Source organism: Eschscholzia californica, unplaced genomic scaffold (assembly GCF_041429995.1).
Source record: "Eschscholzia californica isolate CP2 unplaced genomic scaffold, dmEscCali1.0.p SCAF_2, whole genome shotgun sequence".
NCBI classification, from domain to species: Eukaryota; Viridiplantae; Streptophyta; class Magnoliopsida; order Ranunculales; family Papaveraceae; genus Eschscholzia; species Eschscholzia californica.
The window spans coordinates 57376799-57400805 of record NW_028238309.1 but is presented as its reverse complement, the minus strand read 5'-3'; the positions used below and the strand labels follow the sequence as shown (position 1 = coordinate 57400805).

Sequence of the window (24007 nt, the reverse complement as noted above, 5' to 3'; positions counted from 1 at the left end):
TGGAAAGTTGCCTCTTTGGTGTCAGGCAGTATAACAATTATGATTTTCTTTTTTACTTGTTTATATTGTGCAAGATATACAAGCCTCCGTTTCAATATATAATCATTGAGTTCAGGGTCGTCCCAAGTCCCAAACATTTGGGAGGGCCCCACAATTTAATTTTGAGTTTGGTCCACTTCTTATAAATTCTCACAGTATTTTCTTTCTCTCTTTAAACAACCCAACAAAATCTTCATTGTTATTATTCTCTAAACTCAATTTAGTTACAATTTCATTATATTTATTTATTTTTGTTAATATCTCGTCACATTCGTCACATACTTATAGAAAAAGGTAGATAAATAAATAAATAACATAAGGGTAAATCTGGAAAGTGAGAACGAAAATTGAGGGGCAAACTGAAATCTCGACATTGGACCTAGATATGGGTCAAATTTGACATCCATACACATATGGGAGTAAAATGTTAGACGTTTTCACATGTTGGGGACCAAACTCGAAATATGTCTATATAGAATCTGCCCTAGATTGTATATGAAGTACGACGAGTTCTGATTTGTTGGTTGGAGACCGAGGGTTTCCCTTTCATAAACTTGTGAAAGGTAATTTCTATTTATTGTTTTTAGAAATTCTGAATTCGTTTTCCGAATCGGATTGGTGCTTTGCCAAGGTAATCTCTTTTAGGGTTTCTTTTTTCCGATTCCATCTGTGAAAATCTTTATGTATATATATATATATATATGTACCTCAAACTACTAAGAAAACACAACCTAGTTGAAGTTAAACAATCTAGTACTATATCAATCATTGTTTTGTTTCTCTCTAATTTATTTCAGACCTTAATTATGGAAAACCTTCCTCTTGATCTTGTTAAGGAAATTATTACTCGTCTTCCTCAAGAGTGTATATTAGAGGCTAAGTTAGTTTGTAAGACATGGAGGGATATTCTTCGTCTTCAGAAAAAATTTGGTATTTTGTTTTCGTTTGGGAAAAAAGAAGAAGAAGAAGATAGTAGCAATTGGAGTGTTGCATTGTATTATGGAAATTTTGATGATATTAAACGTAAACGGGAGCGCTACTCTTATACGACTGATACTTTACATATAGACCATCCTCTTATAGATAAGGTTGAAGGAGATGATGAACGTATTCTTACTACACTTGTTGGATCGTACAATGGTTTAGTTTGTTTTACGATTCCCCACCATAATATCTATGATCCTATACACATTTGTAATCCTTATACAGGAGAATACTTTGATCTTCCAAGGTCTATAAAAACTTCCGGCTATTTATATAGTGGCTTCGGTTATTTATACTCAACTAACGAGTACAAAGTTGTAAGAATTTTCTACCCTTGGGGATCAGCCTATGACATTGGGTCAGTCCAGGTTTACACTCTTGGTGATGGTCGTGGGTGGAGAGACATAGGAAACATCTACCACAGGGTAAATAATATAAATTGTTGTGCGAACGGAGCAATTCATTTCATTACCAGAAATGAAAACCGCAAATACGACATTGTGGCATTCGATTTGGCAACTGAGGAGTTTGGGTTGCTACCATCACCACCCTGCGTTCATTGTGGCATATTTGACTTTTACGATATCAGTGTGTTGGGAGGGCATGTTTGTCTTATACACGGAAAAATGAATGAGTTTATGGATATATGGTATTTTAAGAAGAAAGAAGGTTGTGGTGGTTATAAAGATGATGAAGAAGATCTCCTACTCTTCATATTCACCCTTTCTCTCTCTTCATTGTTATGGATATATGTTTGTTATTTACCTCCTACTCTTCATATTCACCCTTATTTCTGACTACTACCATCGCTTTAGTCCACCACCACCATCTCCAACTACATTGACCACCACCTCCAACTACCTGTGGCACCACCACCGCCTCTCTCTCTCTCCACGAATCCGATTGGAACATACTACATAGAGACAGAGAGAGGAGACAAGAAAGAAAGGAAGATAAATGGGGGTAATGTAGGTTGGAAGTGGCGGCAGTGGTGGTCGGACGTGGTGGGTGGCAGTCGAAAGTTACGGTGATAGTGTGAGGTAGGGGTGGATACGAAGATTATGAGGTAACAAACAAGTTACTTGTTGGAAAAAACGGGCACTTAGCGGAAACAAGAGTTTTTCCCCTCTGTGTTAGTTACGAGGATAATACAGAAGAATATGTGGGAGCAATAAACAAAGAACAGAAAGTAATTAAGACAACGATTTTTAACGTGGAAAACCTCCTCAACGTGAGAAGTAAAAACTCGTAGTCCAACCAAATCAACTATAATAAGCAAAGTAGTTACAGACTACGTCCACCCGAGACTCAGACTCCCCAAAAGAAATCAATCTCAAACACGAAGAAACACGGAGAAACCCTCACAAGAAAGAACAAAACAGCCCAGAAATTTGCAGTCCAAAACGACCCTAAATTCACTAGGATTTCGGCGATCAATCAACGATCTCTCCGTACAAATACTAGATGAATATGTCAAGAACAGTTCTGCCAAATTTCAGCTCAATCGGAGAAGATCTCACCGTCGGATTTTCCGAACAACGAAGACTGTGCGTGCTGAAAATACTCGGCCACCGCTCTTCTCGGCAAACCTCTTTCTCCCTTCTTCTCTTGTGCGTTTCTAATTGTGTTCTCCCCTTTAGTGCTTCACACACATCTAAATTAGGTCAAGGTAGTATTTATAGACTCTCCCTTAACCCTAATTCCGCCGTCATAAGTAACCGGCCCAAAGAAACTCGGACCCGAGTTTGGTTTCCTTTCCTAATCCAAACTCATGTAGGTTTTCCCACTAGGAGGAAAACCCAACAGACTTGTGGGCTAAAAATGAGAGTGAGAGAGATTTTCTGGCCAAATTAGAGAAGGCAGTGTGGGTACTAATTGACTTTATCAATTGAGACTTGCGTTGGCCCATAACACTTTAATGTGTTTCCCATGTTCCTATTCCCCTTTAAAATCTACAACCACAAAAGGATTACTAACTGGGAAACCCTCTACAGCCTAAGAGCATCTCCAATGGGACACTCTAATAGACACTCTAAAAATCTAGTTGTCAAGTGTCAAATAAAGATTCTCTTTCCTAGTGACAATATAGAGACACTCTACATTTGTTTGGTCTCCAATGGAGATCTCTAAAATCTCTTACTTAATACACATGTCCCTCTTCAATTCAATAGATAAAAAGTAGTTGAAAAGCAAAGTTTTCTATTGGTTTAAATAATAAAGTAACACTTAGAGAGTCTCAAGTAGACACTCTCATTTTAGAGATTCTCTCTCTAGACACTCTATAATAAATGTGTCCAACTCATAATAGAGTGTGTAACAAAGTGTTCCATTGGAGATGATTTTTTAACAAAAACTCCAAAGAGTCATATGTGGCACTCTAAGTGTTAGAGATTGAGTGTCCCATTGGAGATGCTCTAAGCTATTGTTAGCTTGCCTATGATTGGAAAGAGGCAAGGAAGAACTCAAGACAAAGCTGAGAAAGAGGATTGAGTAGCTTGTCAAATGTCAATGGAAGTCTTCTAAGAGCATCTCCAATGCAAAACTCAATCTTAGAAATTCGGAGTGCCACATAAGATTTTCTGAGCTGTTCTTAAAAAATCATCTCTAATGCAAAACTCAACTAAGATCTCAATAATGATGTGTCGAGAGTGGAATAGAGATATCTCTAATTGTCAAACTCATCAATATTTAAATTTCAACCAATAGAAATCAAGTCTTCGTATATTTCCAAAATAACTAATTATTTTTTTACAAAAATAACCATGACACGTAAGTAAAATAAAAGAGTTTAGAGTGTTGCATTGGAGACATACAAGAATTGAGGATCTCTATTTTCGACACCTAGGAGTGAGAATCTCAATTGGAACTCGACAAATAGGACGAATAAAGATTTTTTTGAGTTTTGCATTGGAGATGCTCTAACAAATAAACTTGCACATGGAAGTGAAAGAAAGAAATTATGAACCTTCGAGACCAAAAGGTAAATTCCAAATTGTCTATGGACTCAATATCTTAAAATATCTACAAAATATTTTATCTATAGACTCAATGTCTTGAAATATTCGCAGAACATTTTGTCTGGGTAATCAATGACTTCAAATATCTATAAGACATCTTATCTATAGGCTAATTAATGTTTTGAACTATCAACAAAATATTTTGTTCATGAATGCCCACTAATTGTCTATTCACTATCCTTTAAGTACAACTATAAAAATTTCTTGTGAACATAGATTCTTGTCTGATATTTTTATGTAGGTTTGTCTCTGATTCGAAGTAGATATCATCTATAAGTTACTTTAGTGGTTTTGATATTCTATCTTTAAATGATGAATTTTGGCCTAAAATATGTCATATTACACGAAAATCGCAATTTACTGAAAAAGTACTTTTTTTTTGTTGAACTTACTAAAAAAAGTACTCGTACCACAGAAATTTTGTCATGGGAGTATATCATTATGCACATAAATGGGTTTTACATTGAGGATCAGATTCTTTTGGCAATCAAACAAAACCCAAGTTTTGTCCTAACCCTTGACACTGTAGTAGTAACAGAATTAATTACAATAACAGTATTTAACACAAAAAATAAAATAAATGCAATAACTAAATTACATGATATGTGGGGCCCGGCAGTTTATTTGGCGACCATGACAATCTGAGCAGCCCCCAGTGCAAGTTGATTTTGAGAGGCATGAAACATGTTATATTTTAGGGGACGATTTGCCTGGGAGAAGTCATAACGGGAACTATTTTCCAAAATCGTATAAAAATTTCATTTTGTGACAACTGATAAATATATTAAAAACTTCAACAAAAAAAAAAGATAAATATATTAAAAAAATGAACGTTTGGTCCGAACTATGGGGGTTTAATACGCGTGTTGTCCAAATTCGGACAGAAATGCGTTTTAGGTCCTTTTGTCAAGGAAAACTCACCGTTTTTTGTTTTTCAAATTATTTCTTCCTCTCTTGCCCCTCCATTGGAAACGTTCTTGTTTCCAGCCGAGAAATCTCAACGTCCTCGCTAAATCCCAGGAAATCTCAACACACTCTCTACTTATCTCTCCTCTCGTTTTCTTTCTCTCTCTAAAACCTTCCAAAGACCATGGATGTTGATTATCTTCTTCCTCTCTCTCTCTCTCTAAACTAATCTTCCTCTCTCTTTCTAAATTTTTTTGAAAATTCTTCGTCTCTCTCTCTCTGAACTAATTTTCCGAAGTTCATTATCTTCTTCCTCTCTCTCTTTCTAAAAGTTTATCAACTTCTAATATATCTCTCCCTCTAAAAAAATTTCTGTACATTTTTCCTCTCTATACAAATATTCTGAAATCGATTATATTCTTGACCTCTTTATCTTATGTCGACTTCTGAAAATTTATCTTTTTCATTAAATATCTTTTGAAAAATCTACCAACATATAAAGCAAGGATGTTTGAGAAAAGGAAAGTAGTAAGATTGGAGAGAGAAAATATGTTTAAACAGAAATAATAAAGAATAAAAATAAAAAATATGGAGAGAGAAAAATCTGGAGGGAAAATATGAAAAAGGAATAAAGTTTAGAGAGAGGGAAAATAGGAAAAATCTAGAGAAAAACTATGTTTAAACAGAAATAAAAAGAATAAAAATAGGAAATATGGAGAGAGAAAAATCTGGAGGGAAAATATGAAAAATGAATAAAATTTAGAGAGACGGAAAATAGGAAAAATTTAGAGAGAAATTCGTAAATTGTCTATAACACAACAAAATGGGCAGTACATAAAACAATTTCCGGTACACAAGAAAATTCCCAGAACAAAAATGTCTAGTGCATAACCAAATGGGCAGTACAGAGAACAATTTCCGGTAAACAAGAAAATTCCCAATACAAAATTGTCTAGTACATAACCAAGTGGCCAGTACACAGAACAATTTCCGGTAACAAGAAATTTCCCCGTACAAAAATGTCTAGTACACAGAACAATTTCCTGTAAACAAGAAAATTTCTCTCCAACTTTTCACCAATTCCGGATTTTTCTCTCTCCATATTTTAACCTGTCCTCTCTCCAACTTTTAACCGATTTCGGATTTTTCTTTTCAACTTTTCAGATTTATTTATTTAACCAATTCCTAATTTCTTCGAAATTGGTTAGAAATTAGTTAAAATTTGAGAGAAAATAGGAATTGGTTAAATAAATAAATCTGGAAAGAGAATTAGAGAGAAAAAGTATAAGAGTAGAGAGAGAAAGTAAAATGCGGAAATCCATGACGCACGGAACTTCTGAATTTTTCTGAAAATTTCACGTTTCCCGGGCAAATTTCAGTGGCAGATTTCGTAAGTTCGAGGGGCACTTTTCATAAATTTGATAAAAACTGAAGGGTGGTTCGGTAGTTTCAGCTGGGGGTCGGACATGTAGGACCTGCTTTACATTTTAGCCTGAGTTTGAACTGGGCTCTTATTTTGGGTCTTTCGTCCATTCCCTACATATATATATATATATATATATATATATATATATATATATATATATATATATATATATTATATTAAAACAGCTCAGTTGGTTATCCAGGGGATAAGTCTGACCGTTCATTTTCTCTACGAGATTTACCTTTGATTAGATCGAACGACTGATATAAAATCCTTTTTAGTGTAATTTGACTTAAAAAATAAGGGTATTAGTGTAAATAATTAATTATTTTGAATATTCGATCACAATCTCCCTAAAATAACTGTATCTCAGGCATCTTCTCACTCACGATTGCACATCCACTTTCCCCTTAATTTTAGTGATTCGGTTAGACTTCTAAGTCAGTTCAAAATTGTATAAATATGGTTCTCCCTCTCTATTCTTCAAACACATGGTTATCACTCTCCCCTAAAATTTTATCTGATTTATGTTGTAATTTAAATTTATTTTCTTCTCCTCGAAAGTGTTTTCGAAGGCGTTAGCCAAGAGGGATCTTCCCCGTCCGTAGGACGGGGAGGGAACCTAGTATATATATGGGTTAATTCCGTTTTAGCCCCCAATTTGTGACCAACTCACCGTTTTGGCCCCCATAAGTGTCCGGTAGTTCGTTTTGGCCCCAAAAACTACTTTTCGGGCAGTGATTACATCAGCAAGCTCTGACCCAATATTTTGTGTTCCTAATCTACCCGTGACCAAATCAAAACCAAATCCTAGATGTCAAATCAATTAATTCTAATTATTACCCCTAATTCCTAACCCCAATGCACTTTCTTCTTCATTTATATTTTTATCTCTGTGCTCTTTGTTCTTCTTCACTAAGAGAAAACTACTCTAATTTCTTTTCAAATTTTCACTGTAAATAGTTATTAGTAGTTAATTATATTTTTATACCATGATTTTGAGTGATTTCTTGTAGTTTATCTTTGTGGAAAGATAAAATTTGAAATACCTTGCTCCAGATTTGGGGTAGAATTTAGGGGAAAATATGAAATTTCTTGGTGTTAAGCAAGATACCATGGAGAGATCTAGTTCGAAATGGAGGTCGAGGTGTTGAATTACTTCACCATGAAAAATTTAGGAGTGGTCAACTTCCATCGGGGGTGATTTATGGGTCTAGGGTTTTTTTTGTTAAGGAGAGACTAAGGGGAGTTGGTAATAGGTATTTAATATGAAGCTTGAAATCTGGAGGTGACATCTCCATGGGTGAAATTCAAGTTGATTTCATTAATGATCTTCAAGAAACCAATCCCATATTAACCTTCCAGAAATCAAGGGGGGTTGGTAATATGTATTGTTCCATGTCTTGACTAATAGATCCAAGTGGTGGTATGGTAATACCTGAAATTTCTGAGTCAATGGATTACAATGAACTTGATGAGATGACCATATATGATGATGGGTTCATGGAGATGAGATGAACTTGACTAATATGTATTGCTCCTGTTGTTGCTGATGTTGTGTTAATGGCGGTGGTTGTGATATTGATAAAAAGTTTCTATCTGGGTTGTTGTTAGAATTGTTCAATCTAGTGTTGTTGTTGTTATTGCCATTATTATTGGTGAGCAAAACACAAACGACCATTAATAAAGGAAGAAGAAGATGAGTTTAATTTGGTTTAGGTTTTTTAAGGGTTTAGTGTTTGATAGTCTAGTATTTTTTAGTAGTGAAGAAGATGAATCTGTTAATGGAGAATTTGTACATGAAGAAGATAAGAATGAAAAGAAAGGGTAAAGAAAGATGAAGACCACAAGGGAGTATTAATGGAGAGAAAATAAATTTCTTGGGAAGGTAAGGATATTAAATAGTATGATGGATGTGATATCTCGGGATTTGGTGCGGGAAAGATAAGATTTGACCAGAGGGGTAATTCGGGTATAGAAAAGTATTTAATTTGACTTGATGATGTCAGCGCTGCCCGAAAAGTAGTTTTTGGGGCCAAAACGAACTGTCGGACACTTATGGGGGCCAAAACGGTGAGTTGGTCACAAATTAGGGACCAAAACGGAATTAACCCTATATATATAGCACCACATAGTTTTACAAACCCCAAACACACCTACATCTCTGTTTAAACACAAAAAAGGAAAAATAAACTCAATGTTCAGCCACTTTAGAGAGATGACTCTCCCTCATCGAACAAAAAGCTCCTTATTTATCTCTATCTTCATCTTTTCAACTGTTACAACCATCACAAGCACCACACGTCACCACCATCTATTTCTCCTGCTCATATCTCTTCGTTGTTTTTTTTACTTCAAAAATTGAGTTAATACTTCATACAGTGAAGAACATTTCTAAGTAGATTTCTCAAGCCATATTATACATAAAAAAATAAATAATAGGGTCATAATTATCTGCTTACATTTAAAGCGCTCAACTGAAAATCCAGAGTCGAAAGCAAATGTTATTCATAGTGTGGAGGCCCTTTCTCATTTAGGATATGGTTTTTTTCTATTTCAACCCTCCAGATTGAAATCTATTATAGAAATAATTACAAAACTTTAATCTTATCCCTTATCACATTTATTTTAACTCTCTCCCTCAGTATCTCATAAACTTTAACGAAAAATCCGTCTCCTTTCACTCGTTGACTCGCTTTACATTTTCACCACTTCCAATTCTAGCCCTTTGACTGCCATATTCATTAGAACCCTAACATATTACCCGTGTTTATAAATCCAATGCATGTTGGATTCTCTTTGTACTAACTATGAAATGATGATCCCCTTCATCAAAAAAAAAAAAAAAAAACTATGAAATGATGATCTAGTTGTCTACTTAAATTATTATGTTGTCGATATATCGTGCCTATATCGTCTCAGCTTATAGAATAGTTTTGGCTTCCCGTTCTTCGATGTTTCTTGCTCGAGATCTGCCAGAACAAGTATTTATTGTAGTAGAATCATGATCCCTAATCACCATTTCAATACCTATTGGTTTTTTTTTTTTGATGAAGGCAATACCTATTGGTTTGATATAGGTTTGAAATGAGACATCTAAACTAATTTTGTAATGGTCGTGAGGTGGTGTCCATTGATCTAGAGGTTTGAGGATTTGGCATGATTCTGTTTGAATTGGAAAATTCCAATTACCCATTCTCAACAAAAAAAAAAATCCAATTACCCACGAGAATGAGTTTTTTTTTTTGATGAGAACCCACGAGAACGAGTTGGGAGACTTTAGTGAATCCAATTTTTTGTAGAATTGCAAATAGGTGAACACATGTCTAGAAACCATGGGTCGGGTCAATATATTACATACATAATGAATTTTCCATCTCGGACGATAATAGGCCTGGGGTTGAGGTCGTTTGCCTTTGGGTAATAGATGCTATAAAAGTAATGATCAGCTCTTCCTGCAACCATTTCGATCAAAACTTTTCTTTTTCAAGATCAAGAACAAAGATCGAAACTCTCTCTCTCTCTCTCTCTCCCCTGACTTCATTTCTCTGTCAAATCCAAGAATTCAGAATCTCCCTCTCTCTCTCTCCCCTGACTTCATTTCTCTGTCAAATCCAAGAATTCAGAATCTCTCTCTCTCCCCTGACTTGTAAAGCTATTTCTCTCTCAAGAAGTTGCAAGAAAATGGTCTATTATACTAGTTATGATTCTCCAAGGGGAGCCATTACGACTTGCGAAATATTCATCCCTGGAGAAGACATTCTAACTTTTGACGTGACAAGTGACATCTCTGTACTTACAGAATGGGTAAAAAATCAAGAAAAGAAGGAAGAAAAGAAGCAAGACAGACATATGATAATTCTTGATGCAAATAGACAAGTACACCTATCTGGTGGTTCTATAACTTTCTTGAACAGAGGAGAAAAAGGTTTGATTTTTAATGGTAATCCGTTTGTTATCCCAAGTATAATCAAGGACTTTTTGAATAATGGTAGGTTCATCTTTTATTTCGACAGTAAGACTGGTGATCTTTTGAATGAAAATTCTATCAACCCTAAGAATTCAGTAAAACTTAATATTACAACTTCAAATTGCGTAAATGTTGCATTGGATAACTATCTAGAGAAGATGAAAGAAAAGAAAAGATCCCGTTTGTCACATGATGATAGAATTATCCGTAGTGGTCTGCTTGTTTATAAAGGGTTCTTAATGGTAAAGGAAGGTTTAAAGAAACCTAATAAGGCCTAGACAGATGATATGGGTTTTTAGAAGTCAAGGTTCCAAAGCAAGTAGCAAAAAAACATACATGGATTAGACGCCTCGGAAAATTTCTCCCATGTTAGAGAGTCTACTCCACTCGGCTAAACCGAGTGGATTAGTCCATTGATTAGGAAAAGGTTTCCTACTATAATTAGGAATCCTAGTCCTAGTTTAATTAGGAATGTTGTAGTAATTAGTTTTTCTATTTCTATTTTCTATTTCTAAAACTTCTTCAATGTAAACCTATATAAAGAGATCAAACCATAATGTAATAATTATGTTATTGTGAATAAACAAAGGTTTTACCTAATCTCTCTCACGATCAACATCTTCTTCTTCTCGACATCATCGAAGCTCTCTCACTCCATCTCTCGGTCTCACCCGAAGCTGCTACACAGTCCTCTCGGATTCAACCGAGTTTACTCTTTCTCTCGCTCTCGGTTTCACCCGAGAGCCATTATCATAGCTCTCGGGTTCAGCCGAGAGTTACTTCTCCTCCTCTCGGTTCACACCGAGAGCATCTCCTTCCCACTTCTCGACTTCAACCGAGATATTGCTACATCACCCTCGGCTTCATCCGAGTCGATCATCAAGAGGTTAGTACCTCTTCACATGGTATAAGAGCCTAAAGAATTCAAATTTTTTTTTGAAAGATGACTACCGCCGAATCTTCGGAAATCTCTCAAGCTAATCCTAGCACCAATAGTGGGCCGTTTGATGTTCACCACTCGGATTCTCCTACTACTATTCTCATCACACCGCTTCTAACCGGTGACAATTACTCCTCATGGTCACGAGGAATGACTAAGGCCTTAAGGGCTAAAGCTAAACTTGGTTTCGTTGATGGAAGCATTGAAAAACCCACCGATCCAAAAGAATTAGAATTATGGGGACGATGTAACGATCTCGTCTCTAGTTGGCTCATCAATTCCGTTGATCCACCTCTTCGTGATTCAATCTTATATGATGAATCGGCTTTTGATATATGGCACAATCTATATGATCGCTTTCACCAAAGCAATGCTCCCAAAATATTCCAATTGAAGAGAGCTATTTCTTGTCTCAAACAAGATAATTTTGATGTTTCCACATACTTTACCAAACTCAAGGCTCTTCAAGATGAACTCAACTCTTTGCTAATTACCGAGCCTTGTACATGTGGTCATGGTAGATCCTTGATTGATCGAACAAATCAAGATAGAGTTTCTATTTCTATTTTCTATTTCTAAAACTTCTTCAATGTAAACCTATATAAAGAGATCAAACCATAATGTAATAATTATGTTATTGTGAATAAACAAAGGTTTTACCTAATCTCTCTCACGATCAACATCTTCTTCTTCTCGACATCATCGAAGCTCTCTCACTCCATCTCTCGGTCTCACCCGAAGCTGCTACACAGTCCTCTCGGATTCAACCGAGTTTACTCTTTCTCTCGCTCTCGGTTTCACCCGAGAGCCATTATCATAGCTCTCGGGTTCAGCCGAGAGTTACTTCTCCTCCTCTCGGTTCACACCGAGAGCATCTCCTTCCCACTTCTCGACTTCAACCGAGATATTGCTACATCACCCTCGGCTTCATCCGAGTCGATCATCAAGAGGTTAGTACCTCTTCACATCCCACGCCCATCAATTTGCCTATCGAGATGACGTTTCCCTCTGCAGATAAAGTATGTATTTCAAGCTTCTTCCTCTGTTAGACTTGATCCATAATCCCTAGTTGCAAGTTTAATTCAGATCAGCTACTCCACCATTTTGCATGAACACGAAAGAAGTAGACAAGATAAAGTGACTCTCACTACAATGTTTAGATGATAACAAAGAAGACATCTCGTTTGTCACCACATGATAGAATTGTCTGTATTCTTCTAGTTGTTTTTAAAGGGATCATGCTTATGCTTTTCTTTTTTTCTGTTCATATATTGTGCGATTTCAAGCATATAATACTAAAGGAAGGTTTACAGAAAAATTATTCAAAAGCAAATTTCAGTTATATTTCATTTTGTTTATCTTATAATATGTACATGCATCATGGAGAACATTTTTCATTGTTGTTGATAACCCAAATCGGTCCTCGCTAGGCTTAGAATTAAGGGTCAGGTCTAAGCATAAGATGGCGAGATTGACTCCAAATCAGGAGGCAAGATCAGCTTGGGATTGAATAGAGGCTGATCCCTGGTTCCATCAAGCCTAGCCGAGTAACTTGGCTGAAACTAGGCAGATTTTTCACTAACATATATATATATAATAACTTGGTGGTTCGATAGGGGGATCGGCTTGGGCTACTCCAGATCCCTGTTTATATTAATGGATCGGCCAATCCCAACTACTTCGGGTTGGAATCGACAAAGCCTCTTGCGTTCAAGGTAGGACTCAAACTCGGGTTAATGTAATTTTTCGACTAGAACAGTAGAACCACTAGCCAATCTATCTTCGCCTGCTTACTTGGAACACATGATATGTAATTGATAACATGATATGTAGTGTTGCAACTCATTTTAAGTCAATTCAAAATAACCGTGAGGGAGAAGCATCCACACCTTGCCGGACTCAGGAAGCAACTCAGGCTGTATGTGTAGACAAGAATACGGAAATACAGTGACGAGAGATCTCTAAATCAGCTTTAGAAATCCACAGGTTTCTAAAGCTGATTTTTTTCCTTGCGACTATGGCAATTGGCAAAGTATACACTTAAATGCAACAAGGGCATGTTTCACTTAGGTTTCACTCCAAAGGGGAGGAACCCGTAAATCTAATTACCCATGTCCCATCCTGACAATTACGTTTTACAATTTTTCAATTAATTTAAGTTCCATATCTATAGCCTATAAACAAGTTATGCAGCACTTTCAGCAAAAAGAAAAAGAGTTATGCAGCATCATGGGCCCCATGCAGCAATCTGTTCCACCTATAACCAAATAGCTTTCCTATTTAACAATATGTATATGATTTGTTGATTGAAAAATGACCTTAGAAGTGATTGAGGGAAACTCTAAATTGGAATCTAAGTCACAGAGACCGCAAACACCAACAAAAACACAATTTACCTACCATTCAATCCAGGCTACACAGTAAGGAACAATGCAGCAACTGCTAAATCAATACAATCCAAAGCAAGCCTCACCAGACGCTGAAAGGCATCATTATCGACATCCACATGAGATCTGAACTCACGAGTCTTTGGACTAAAAAAATGCGGGTATTGGTTCAGGTTACCTGGCTAACAAAACAGTGTTTACAACCCCATAGTCTGCAGCAGTAACAAAAGGTTGAGATTCATCATGCATGCCACCATTGCTCGTCAATGTAAAACTTTAATGTACTACAATTCCATGCAAAATGATGGAAGCAGATCAATTACACGCATCTTTATGAGAGAATGAATAGATGAATGTGGTAATGTATTAGTAGTCATGTTCTAATCCAATCTAATGCTAACAAAGCACAACATGAGAAAGAAAGAGTTAGATATGGACCTGCTGATATCCGTGTGTTAAGCAGCAAATAGCCTGAAATACAGTGGGGAAACCCTCCACTAGTGACACCGGAAAATGCTCTGACCACCTATCGAAACGAAATATCAATTACCCATCTAAGGATTTAAGAAAATTCACACAAGTAACGAAACAACTCAATCTAAGTTAAGAGCCTTCACCTTGTGAAAGAAAAACACTTCTTCCTCCATAAGGCCATAGGAAATGTGTTGGAACAAGAAGAGGACTCGAAACACCACGAATTTCTGGCTCAGAACCCATGCCCGACAAGAACATTTTCCAAAATATTTCACTATATCCTCACAACCCAAACTTCGATTAATCTCGCGGATAAAAAGCAAAAAAGTTTTAGTTTTTTTCTTAAAGGGATCATCCACCTTAGAGGACCCCTCAATAGTTATACATTTCCAATCACAAGATCAAAATCACTATCCACATATAATTTGGAAAACTTAAAAGAATTTACCCCTAAATGTTCAATCTTTCAAACAACTCCAAATACTCCCAGCAATCATCAAAGTCTACTTCTCACAAATCAATCATTCATCTCAAACACTTCTGTCCGAACTCCTGCAAATCCCAATCAAAACAAAAGTTAGAGAAATAATGCAACTTCGATCTAAATGATAGAAACTTCAATGCAATCAAAATATTACTCAATATAAGCTTAGAAATGAATCAGAAAAAAAAAAAAAAAAAACAGAACCCCAAATCGAAGAACCCTGACCTAGATGAAAACTTGAGGGAGAACGAGAGAGATCTCACTGGAAATTCCACATCGTTGGATCTACCGAATCACAACACAGTGAAATGAGTTCCAATCAAAGAAGAAAAAGGAAAAATTGGGAACGGAAAAATTAAATTAGGTTTGTTTCAGATACAGAAAGAGAGAGAGAAAAGGTTGAAGAAACGAGGTGAAAATAATCGAACAAGTTTATTGAAAGAGAGAGAATATAGAGAGAGAAAGTGGAGAGAGAGAGAGAAAAAAAACGGGAAAGAATAGAATGCCAATCAAATTTAACTTTGAAATATACGTGTTTAATTTTAAATGGATATGGTATAAACTGTTTGGCTGTCTTGTCTTAATAACTAGATGGGTAATTGGTTTTTTTTTATGGGTAATTGGTTTTGACCCCTAATTGTGATCAACTAATAAAGTTGACCCAGATTTGAGTAATGAGTAGGGGTGGGAATTTTGCCCATGAGCCCGAACCCGCCCACGGGCACCCGAGCCCAACGATGACCATGGACGCCCGCGCCCGTCTTGGGCACAACCCGCCCAGCCCGCCAAATTTTAGTGGGCGGGCATGGGTTAAAACCTCTACCCGTGCACCCGCCCATGCCCGCACCCACTTAACCTCACCCAATGATGACCAACCAAATTACATCAACTTTATGGGTTGATGAAGCCCCAGCTGTCTATGTTGCTAGGCTTAGTTGAGATGGTAAACAATATGCTTAAGGGAAATCACACGAACCCAATATATTGCTTTGCAATGGCCCAAGAGAATTCTTAGTAGAAATACTGAAGTAGTCTTTGGCTTTGAGGGGACAAAGAGTGGGGTAAGTTTATATTATATCTCATGAGAATTCTTCATTAGTTTTCAATGTGAGATTAAATTCCTAAAAGGAACAACACAAATAACGTCTAGTTTTAATCTCACATTGTCTCTTTAGAATCAGGAAAAGTGTTTCCAGATTCTATAAAAAAGAGAGGAAAAAGTGATTTTTTTTCAAGTCATGATATTACCCGCTACCCGCCCTCCCATACCCGAATTACCCGAACTTCTTAATGGGCTTGGGCGGGTAATGAGCAAGAATTTCAAAATTGCCCGCCCAATTAACCCGCTTACCCTAATAGCCATTAAAATTTTGTGCCCGACCCGCCCAGCCCGATGCTTCAAGTGCCCATGGACGCCCATACCCGCCCAATTCCCACCCCTAGTAATGAGTATGAAGTTTTCTCACGAAACTTTCGATTTTAGGGTTCTAGAAAGAGATATCAACTACGGAGAACCCAGGGGGGGGGGCTCCCAGATTCAAAATTTGGGAGACCAAGCCCACGGAGTCCAACCCGGGAGCCCCGGGGCTGGGATCCCGGTGAGGTTGGGATCCCTATGCTCCCTGGCTCCCAAATGGGAGCCCGGGTTGGGGGGCTCCCAGCCCCAAATATGGCCGTTGGGGGTCTCCCAACGGCCATATTTGGGGTGGATCCCCTTTTTAGGGGATCCACCCCACTTCTTTTTAATTTTTTTAATTTTTTTTTTAACTAATTTTTTTTCAAAATATATAAATAGTTTTTAATTTGTTCTTCCAATCATTGCTCTAATTTTTTCTTTTTTTTATCTTTTCAAAATTCCTTCTCTCTCTCTAACATAATATTAAATATTAAATTTCAATTTTATATTTAAAAGTAATAATTTATAGTTGAAAATTGAAATTAAAAGTCGGCACACGTACATTACACACGTACATAATTTAGATTTGGGAGCCCCTGTTAGGAGCCCGACGTTGGAATTGAAAAAAGCCCCGGGGCTCCTGAAAAACAAGGGCTCCCAAAATTGGGAGTCCGAGCCCCACATTGGACTTGCCCTAAGGTAGTGAAATTTTATTTGGTTAGGACCGACACACTTTTGATAAAGTTTTCCGAGACAATAGAAACCATTTCAAACTATAACGAAATTTTAGTCTATGAGCTAAGATCCAGCTAATACACTTGAGTTCGATAGGAAGAAGATTGTCCTAGTTTGTCATGGGCACTACTCAGCCTGATCCGCTAGGGTCTGGTGGACGGGCTTGTGCCTCTAATAAAATGTTTTACTCGAGCACAGTGCCCGACCAATATAATCCAATGTGAGGGCCCACTGTTGGGTTTTTTTGTTGCAAGTGGGCCCACTGTTAGATTACATAGCCAAGGTTTAGGGATAGTGGATTGAGACTTCGGTTGACATTTGGAAGTTTATGACTGTCTCCGGCATTCTATTTCAAACATTTGAGAGTCTCCAAATTTTCGAGGCATCGAAGTCCAGACATTTGAGAGTATGAATGTCTGAGGCAATCAAATTTGGGCATTTGTAAATTCCCAAATGCCAGTGGCATTCAATAATAGACAAAATGCCCGAGGACTTTGGTAGACTTCATGGTTTGGTGGATTTTGTGAAGGATTGGAACAAATTTGGGGACCAATTTGTCTTTACAAAAACAATGGACATTTTGTCTATAGAAATATCCTTAAAGTGTCACTAGAAATACTTCTCAAAATATCACTAGAAATATCAACCAAATGTCCATCAATGTCCATAGATATTCACAGATGTCTACAAAAGTCGAAAAATATATTTTTTAAATATTAGTACAAATATATTATTTCATATGATTAGACAATGCTGATAATATTAAAATAATATATGTCCACTAATTGTCTATAATGTCAACAGATATCCACAAATGTCTACAAAAGTCGAAAAATATATTTTTAAAATATTTTTACAAATATATTATTTCATATGATTAGACAATGCTAGTAATATTAAAACAATAGATGTCCAACTGATTGTCTATCAAAGTCAACAATATCCACAAATGTCTACAAAGTCAAAAAATATATTTTTAAAATATTTGTACAAATATTTCATATGATTATACATACAATAATGATAATATTAAAGTAATAAATTTCCACCAATTATCAATCAATGTCCATAGATATCTAGAAAAGTCAGAAAATTTGTTTTTAAAATATTTGTACAAATATATTATTTCATTAGACAATAATGATAATATTAAAATAATAAATTTTCATCAAATATCCATCAATGTCCATAAATATCTAAAGATGTCTACAAAAATCGAAAAATATATTTTCGAAATATTAGTACAAATATATTATTTCATATGATTAGACAATACTAATAACATTAAAATATTATATGTCTACTAATTGTCTATCAATGTTCACAGATATCCACAAATGTCAATAAATATCGAAAAATATATTTTTGACATATTGGTACAAACATATTATTTCATATTATGATTAGACAATAATGATAATATTAAAATAATATATGTCCACTAATTATCTATCAAGAGACCACTAATCTCTACAAAAATCGAAAAATATATTTTTGAAATATTAGTACAAATATATTATTTCATATGATTAGGTAAATAATGAAATATTTACTATCCAAATGAACTCTTAAATTTCATTTATATGGAGATGAAAGTCTGGTTCTAAAATTGAAGTAAAGGAAATGGCTACAGTTTCTTACTCAAAACTATAACTGAGTTTACTTTTGCAAGATATTATAATGTTTATGTCTCGAAATGTCTACAAAGACACTTTGTCTATGCATAAATAGTCTGAAATGTCTTAAAATATCTATGATACATTTTGTCTATAAATTCTATCAGTGTCCTGAACAACAACACCCCCCCCCCCCCCCCCCCCACCACCACCCTAGGGTTGTATATAAAATCTTTGCACTTTTTCTAACCTCTCTTTCATCTTTGAATCAAGTGAAAGAGGAACAAAGAGTACAATAAAGAGAGAGAGACGTGGAGAAGGTGTTCTTTTCACATTCATCTTTCCATTTCTTTTTTATAGATATAAACAAGGGTTTACGGGTTTACAGTGTAGATAGACGGTTACAATTAATAAGTGTAAAATTGAATAGAGCAAATTAAAGCAAAACCCCAATTCTGCAAACTTAACAGCTGAGGAGAACATCCTTAGACACTCCAGGATAAGTACATCAGAATATCAGTCGAAACATCCAAACCTGAAGGCAAGAGAGGGATACCAAACCACCATAACTATTCATTGATTCCATCAAAGAGATAATATGCAACCGCAGTTTAACAACAATACATACCACACACTACATGAAACAAATGAGAGAAGAAATCGAGATCTCTTAAGTTCTAAGACAATTACTTTAGGTCGGAATCAAAAGATTCAAAGGCTACCCACCTGCATTCACAAGGAACAATGCCCCGCCCACCCCTATAAAATAAAGGAAGATACGACCCTTGGAAATTTGGGTTGGTGGCAAAATCCGAGTGAAGACACCCAATTAAGCTAGTTAAAAGACGCCCGTAAACTACGGGCAATGGAAGGAGGTGCACTGTTTTGATGTTAAGATGAAAGATGTAACCTTTTGATATTTTTCATTTACTCGATAAGAAGTGAACCTTTGGATATTCTTGAAATATATGTCGTGATCATTTTCTTTCCCTTCATTATTCTTCGTGTGTCAGATTTCAAGAAAATATACACTATCTAAATAAATCTTCAAGTTTTATTTATAAGGGGATGAATGTTGAGTTCTAACATCCAAGTACAAAAATGGTTACAGTTTTCTCCTCAAAACTATCAATGATCCTTGATGTATAATCTTTTTTCATGTCTCATGTGAATATAGATCTGAGCACTTTTTACTTTTGCCCTTGCCACATTGAACTATTATGCACTGAGGCAACAGCTGTCACAGAGGCAAAAAGGAATTAATTAACCCATTATATTACCATTATTACCACATTAATTTTTAGGTACTTGTATTGTCTTAAAATATGCACAAATGACTGCCATATTTTGAATGACTTTCTTTACCCAAAAGTTCTCCAATTTAAACTAATATGGTTATCAATCTCTATTAAAATCAAAATATCTTAAGATGTTAGTGATTTCATGTCCTAAATGAATAACATAGACATCAAAGTAAATTCGAAAAATTTCAGATGAATAATAGAGACGTTGGGAGACATTTGAAATACTCAGAATGAATGACAAAGACGTTTTGAGGCATTTGAAATGTATTCGGAGAAAAACACAAATATTGGTAGACCAGTCAAATGTCCCCAACTAATGACGCATACAACCACTACTCTAACATATGATTGGAAAGTTGCTTCTTTGGTGTCGGCAGTATAACAATTACGCTTTTCTTTTTTACTTGTTTATATTGTGCAAGATATACAATCCTCCGTTTCAATATATAATCATTGAGTTCAGGGTCGTCCCAAGTCCCAAACATTTGGGAGGGCCCCACAATTTAATTTCGAGTTTGGTCCACTTCCTATAAATTCTCACAGTATTTTCTTTCTCTCTTTAAACAACCAAACAAAATCTTCATTGTTATTATTCTCTAAACTCAATTTAGTTACAATTTCATTTTATTTATTTATTTTTGTTAATCTCTCGTAACATACTTATAGAAAAAGTAGATAAATAAATAAATAACATAAGGGTAAATCTGGAAAGTGAGAACGAAAATTGAGGGGCAAACTGAAATCTCGACATTGGACCTAGATATGGGTCAAATTTGACATCCATACACATATGGGAGTAAAATGTTAGACGTTTTCACATGTTGGGGACCAAACTCGAAATATGTCTATATAGAATCTGCCCTAGATTGTATATACAGTACGGCGAGTTCTAATTTGTTGGTCAGTGTTTCTATTTATTGTTTTTAGAAATTCTGAATTCGTTTTCCGAATCGGATTGGTGCTTTGCCAAGGTAATCTCTTTTAGGGTTTCTTTTTTCCGATTCCATCTGTGAAAATCTTTATGTATATATATATATATGTACCTCAAACTACTAAGAAAACACAACCTAGTTGAAGTTAAACAATCTAGTACTATATCAATCATTGTTTTGTTTCTCTCTAATTTATTTCAGACCTTAATTATGGAAAACCTTCCTCTTGATCTTGTTAAGGAAATTATTACTCGTCTTCCTCAAGAGTGTATATTAGAGGCTAAGTTAGTTTGTAAGACATGGAGGGATATTCTTCGTCTTCAGAAAAAATTTGGTATTTTGTTTTCGTTTGGGAAAAAAGAAGAAGAAGAAGATAGTAGCAATTGGAGTGTTGCATTGTATTATGGAAATTTTGATGATATTAAACGTAAACGGGAGCGCTACTCTTATACGACTGATACTTTACATATAGACCATCCTCTTATAGATAAGGTTGAAGGAGATGATGAACGTATTCTTACTACACTTGTTGGATCGTACAATGGTTTAGTTTGTTTTACGATTCCCCACCATAATATCTATGATCCTATACACATTTGTAATCCTTATACAGGAGAATACTTTGATCTTCCAAGGTCTATAAAAACTTCCGGCTATTTATATAGTGGCTTCGGTTATTTATACTCAACTAACGAGTACAAAGTTGTAAGAATTTTCTACCCTTGGGGATCAGCCTATGACATTGGGTCAGTCCAGGTTTACACTCTTGGTGATGGTCGTGGGTGGAGAGACATAGGAAACATCTACCACAGGGTAAATAATATAAATTGTTGTGCGAACGGAGCAATTCATTTCATTACCAGAAATGAAAACCGCAAATACGACATTGTGGCATTCGATTTGGCAACTGAGGAGTTTGGGTTGCTACCATCACCACCCTGCGTTCATTGTGGCATATTTGACTTTTACGATATCAGTGTGTTGGGAGGGCACGTTTGTCTTATACACGGAAAAATGAATGAGTTTACGGATATATGGTATTTTAAGAAGAAAGAAGGTTGTGGTGGTTATAAAGATGACGATGATGATGATTCTTGGAGTTGGAGTAAAGAAGCCACTATGAGATGGCCACAAGACTATGGCTTATATGATATTCCTACGCTACTTGGTGTGACGAAGAGCAATGAAATATTATACTGGCAGGAGGGTCTTCGTAGTTACAATCCGATAACATCAACCGTAACTAAATTACTCGTAGAAGATATGGGGCTGAAAGATTTTGAAGCAATTTCACACATGAACACGAATATCTCGTTGAGAGAGATGGGAGTCATGTCAAAGATGATAAACGAAGAAAGAGTAGTTGAGAGTGATGTTGGAGTGGCACAACAATGAGATTACACCAATAGATTTTGTTTTTCTTAATCTTGACTTCTATTTATCCTGAAATAGTTGTCAGTAGTGATGCTGCTTTCTTATGGAACAATTCTTATATTTGTGAGTTGTGAGTTGTGAGCATGAAGTCGGCCATTTTCATTTACTGTCAAGGTTAGAAGCTTTAGGGAATAATGGATCCTCAATGCTGTTGTTCTAGAATTTGTGAGATGTCTATTCATTGTCTTGATTATGAGATTCAATAAAACTTTCTTGTTCATTGTTATATATTTTAATGTATGGGTTTTAGCTTTTGGTTGTTGGAGTTAAGGTTCATATTTTAATTCCTTATATTATTTTATCTAACGTGAACTTCCGAATATATTTTTTATTGATGTTCTCGTATCTGTTCTTAATTTGAAACCGGGAAATCCTGAAACATTCCTGTTTTTCTTTTCATTCTTGAACTTTGTACTTCGATTAATGTAAAAGTTGGAAAATAGAAATATGTATCTAGGATTTTTCAAACTCAACTCTAGATCTGGCCATTTTGCTTTTTTTTCGTTAATGTGAGTTCGAACTAATCCCTTTTTAAGTTGAAAAAGGCGGGTGGGCTAAAGAAGCTGACATTGGACAGCTTATCGATGATGCACTGAGAAGGACCAGGCAACTCACGAGCTACAACTCATGCGATATCCCATGCCATTGAGTAGCCGACAATGCACAAGTAGTAGCCCAAGACCCATTCTTTGCTTCATATAGGGTGTGTGCATTGGTTTCTATACAGATGGCAGCAACGGCACAGCAACAACAAGCATTCATGTTCCAGCAACAGCATATGATGATGATGGGCCAAAAACGAGACCAGTCTTTAAATCCTTTCTTCCCAACTTATGGTGCCGGGCTCCACCCATATGTCTCAGGTAACCCTGTTCAAACTTACAACCCAAATGCTGGTCTTATTTAATTAAAAGAAAAAAACCGTGTCTGCCCGATTGTAACACAAGTGGGAGATTGTACTAGTGCTTAGGGAACCTCTATTGGAAAATGAAAATGGTAAGATTGTGGAAATATGACCTTATATTCTCAATGTTAGTTGTTTAGTATGTTGTAAGCAATAGCTCATTCCCAGCCGATTTCTGTTAATGTTGTGTATACTGTGAACGGAAAAATGAAAAATTGTGGAACTTGGTCATCTTTACGAGTCTATCTTGGTGAGGTGGTCGTCAACTTCGGAGTCCATTTTGGTGAGTTGTAATCTTTCTCTTGGGGTCTGGGTAAAATAAAAGTAACCTTTGGTAAGAAATGAAACAGAGTTGTAATGATATTTCATTCCTCCTTTATATATTAGGTTAGGCTCTATGAAGTCGATCATTCTGCGACAATAACCGTCTTTGTGATTTATGTTGATCTGTCTCTGATTCTAAGTTTAGTTCTTTTGGAATTCACGGTTTTCAGCCCTTTCACAGAGTATTCACTACTTCCATACACATCTTCACACTTTCACAGAGACGTAACATCATTAAGAGTTCATTTGACTTAGGAGGCAATTTTGATTTTAGTACAAATATTAAAATGTTGGGTTAATTCCGTTTTGGCCCCCGATTTGTGACCAACTGGCCGTTTTAGCCCCCATAAGTGTCCGGCAGTTCGTTTTGGCCCCAAAAAATTCCTAAATGGCCCCAACTTTTTTTAAACCTCCCAATTCTACCCCCATGGCATTTCTGTAATTATTTTTTTTTCTTTTTCTTTGTCCAACTCATCTAACAATTACCACATCACTCTGTCCACCTCACCCTTCTTCTCCGGCGAAAAGGATTACTAACTGGGAAACCCTTTAGTAATCTACAACCACAAAAGGATTACTAACTGGGAAACCCTCTACAGCCTAAGAGCATCTCCAATGGGACACTCTAATAGACACTCTAAAAATCTAGTTGTCAAGTGTCAAATAAAGATTCTCTTTCCTAGTGACAATATAGAGACACTCTACATTTGTTTGGTCTCCAATGGAGATCTCTAA

At 36.0% G+C, this 24007-nt stretch overlaps 1 protein-coding gene and 1 long non-coding RNA gene across 3 annotated transcripts; one reads left to right on the top strand and one right to left on the bottom strand.

Annotated features, from left to right (window-relative positions):
• The first annotated feature begins 541 nt into the window (after positions 1 to 541).
• LOC147559432 (F-box protein At3g07870-like) lies at positions 542 to 22383 on the top strand. 2 transcript variants are annotated; one of them, XM_086661332.1, is made up of 2 exons: positions 542 to 1692; positions 21668 to 22383. In XM_086661332.1, exons 1-2 carry the CDS (start codon positions 741 to 743, stop codon positions 22003 to 22005), a joined length of 1290 nt encoding a protein of 429 aa, XP_086517458.1. In that variant the 5' UTR covers positions 542 to 740; the 3' UTR covers positions 22006 to 22383. The 2 variants fall into 2 exon arrangements, with proteins under 2 accessions (XP_086517458.1, XP_086517457.1); XM_086661331.1 differs by lacking the exon at positions 542 to 1692 and having other exon boundaries at positions 20670 to 22270.
• Positions 10403 to 15144, bottom strand: LOC147559433 (uncharacterized). Its single transcript, XR_015234594.1, has 8 exons — positions 14853 to 15144; positions 14592 to 14695; positions 14287 to 14437; positions 14108 to 14195; positions 13848 to 13953; positions 13683 to 13761; positions 12249 to 12347; positions 10403 to 10703 (listed from the first exon to the last, which is right to left on the bottom strand). It is a non-coding gene; the product is annotated as an uncharacterized LOC147559433 (long non-coding RNA).
• Positions 22384 to 24007: the final 1624 nt, after the last annotated feature.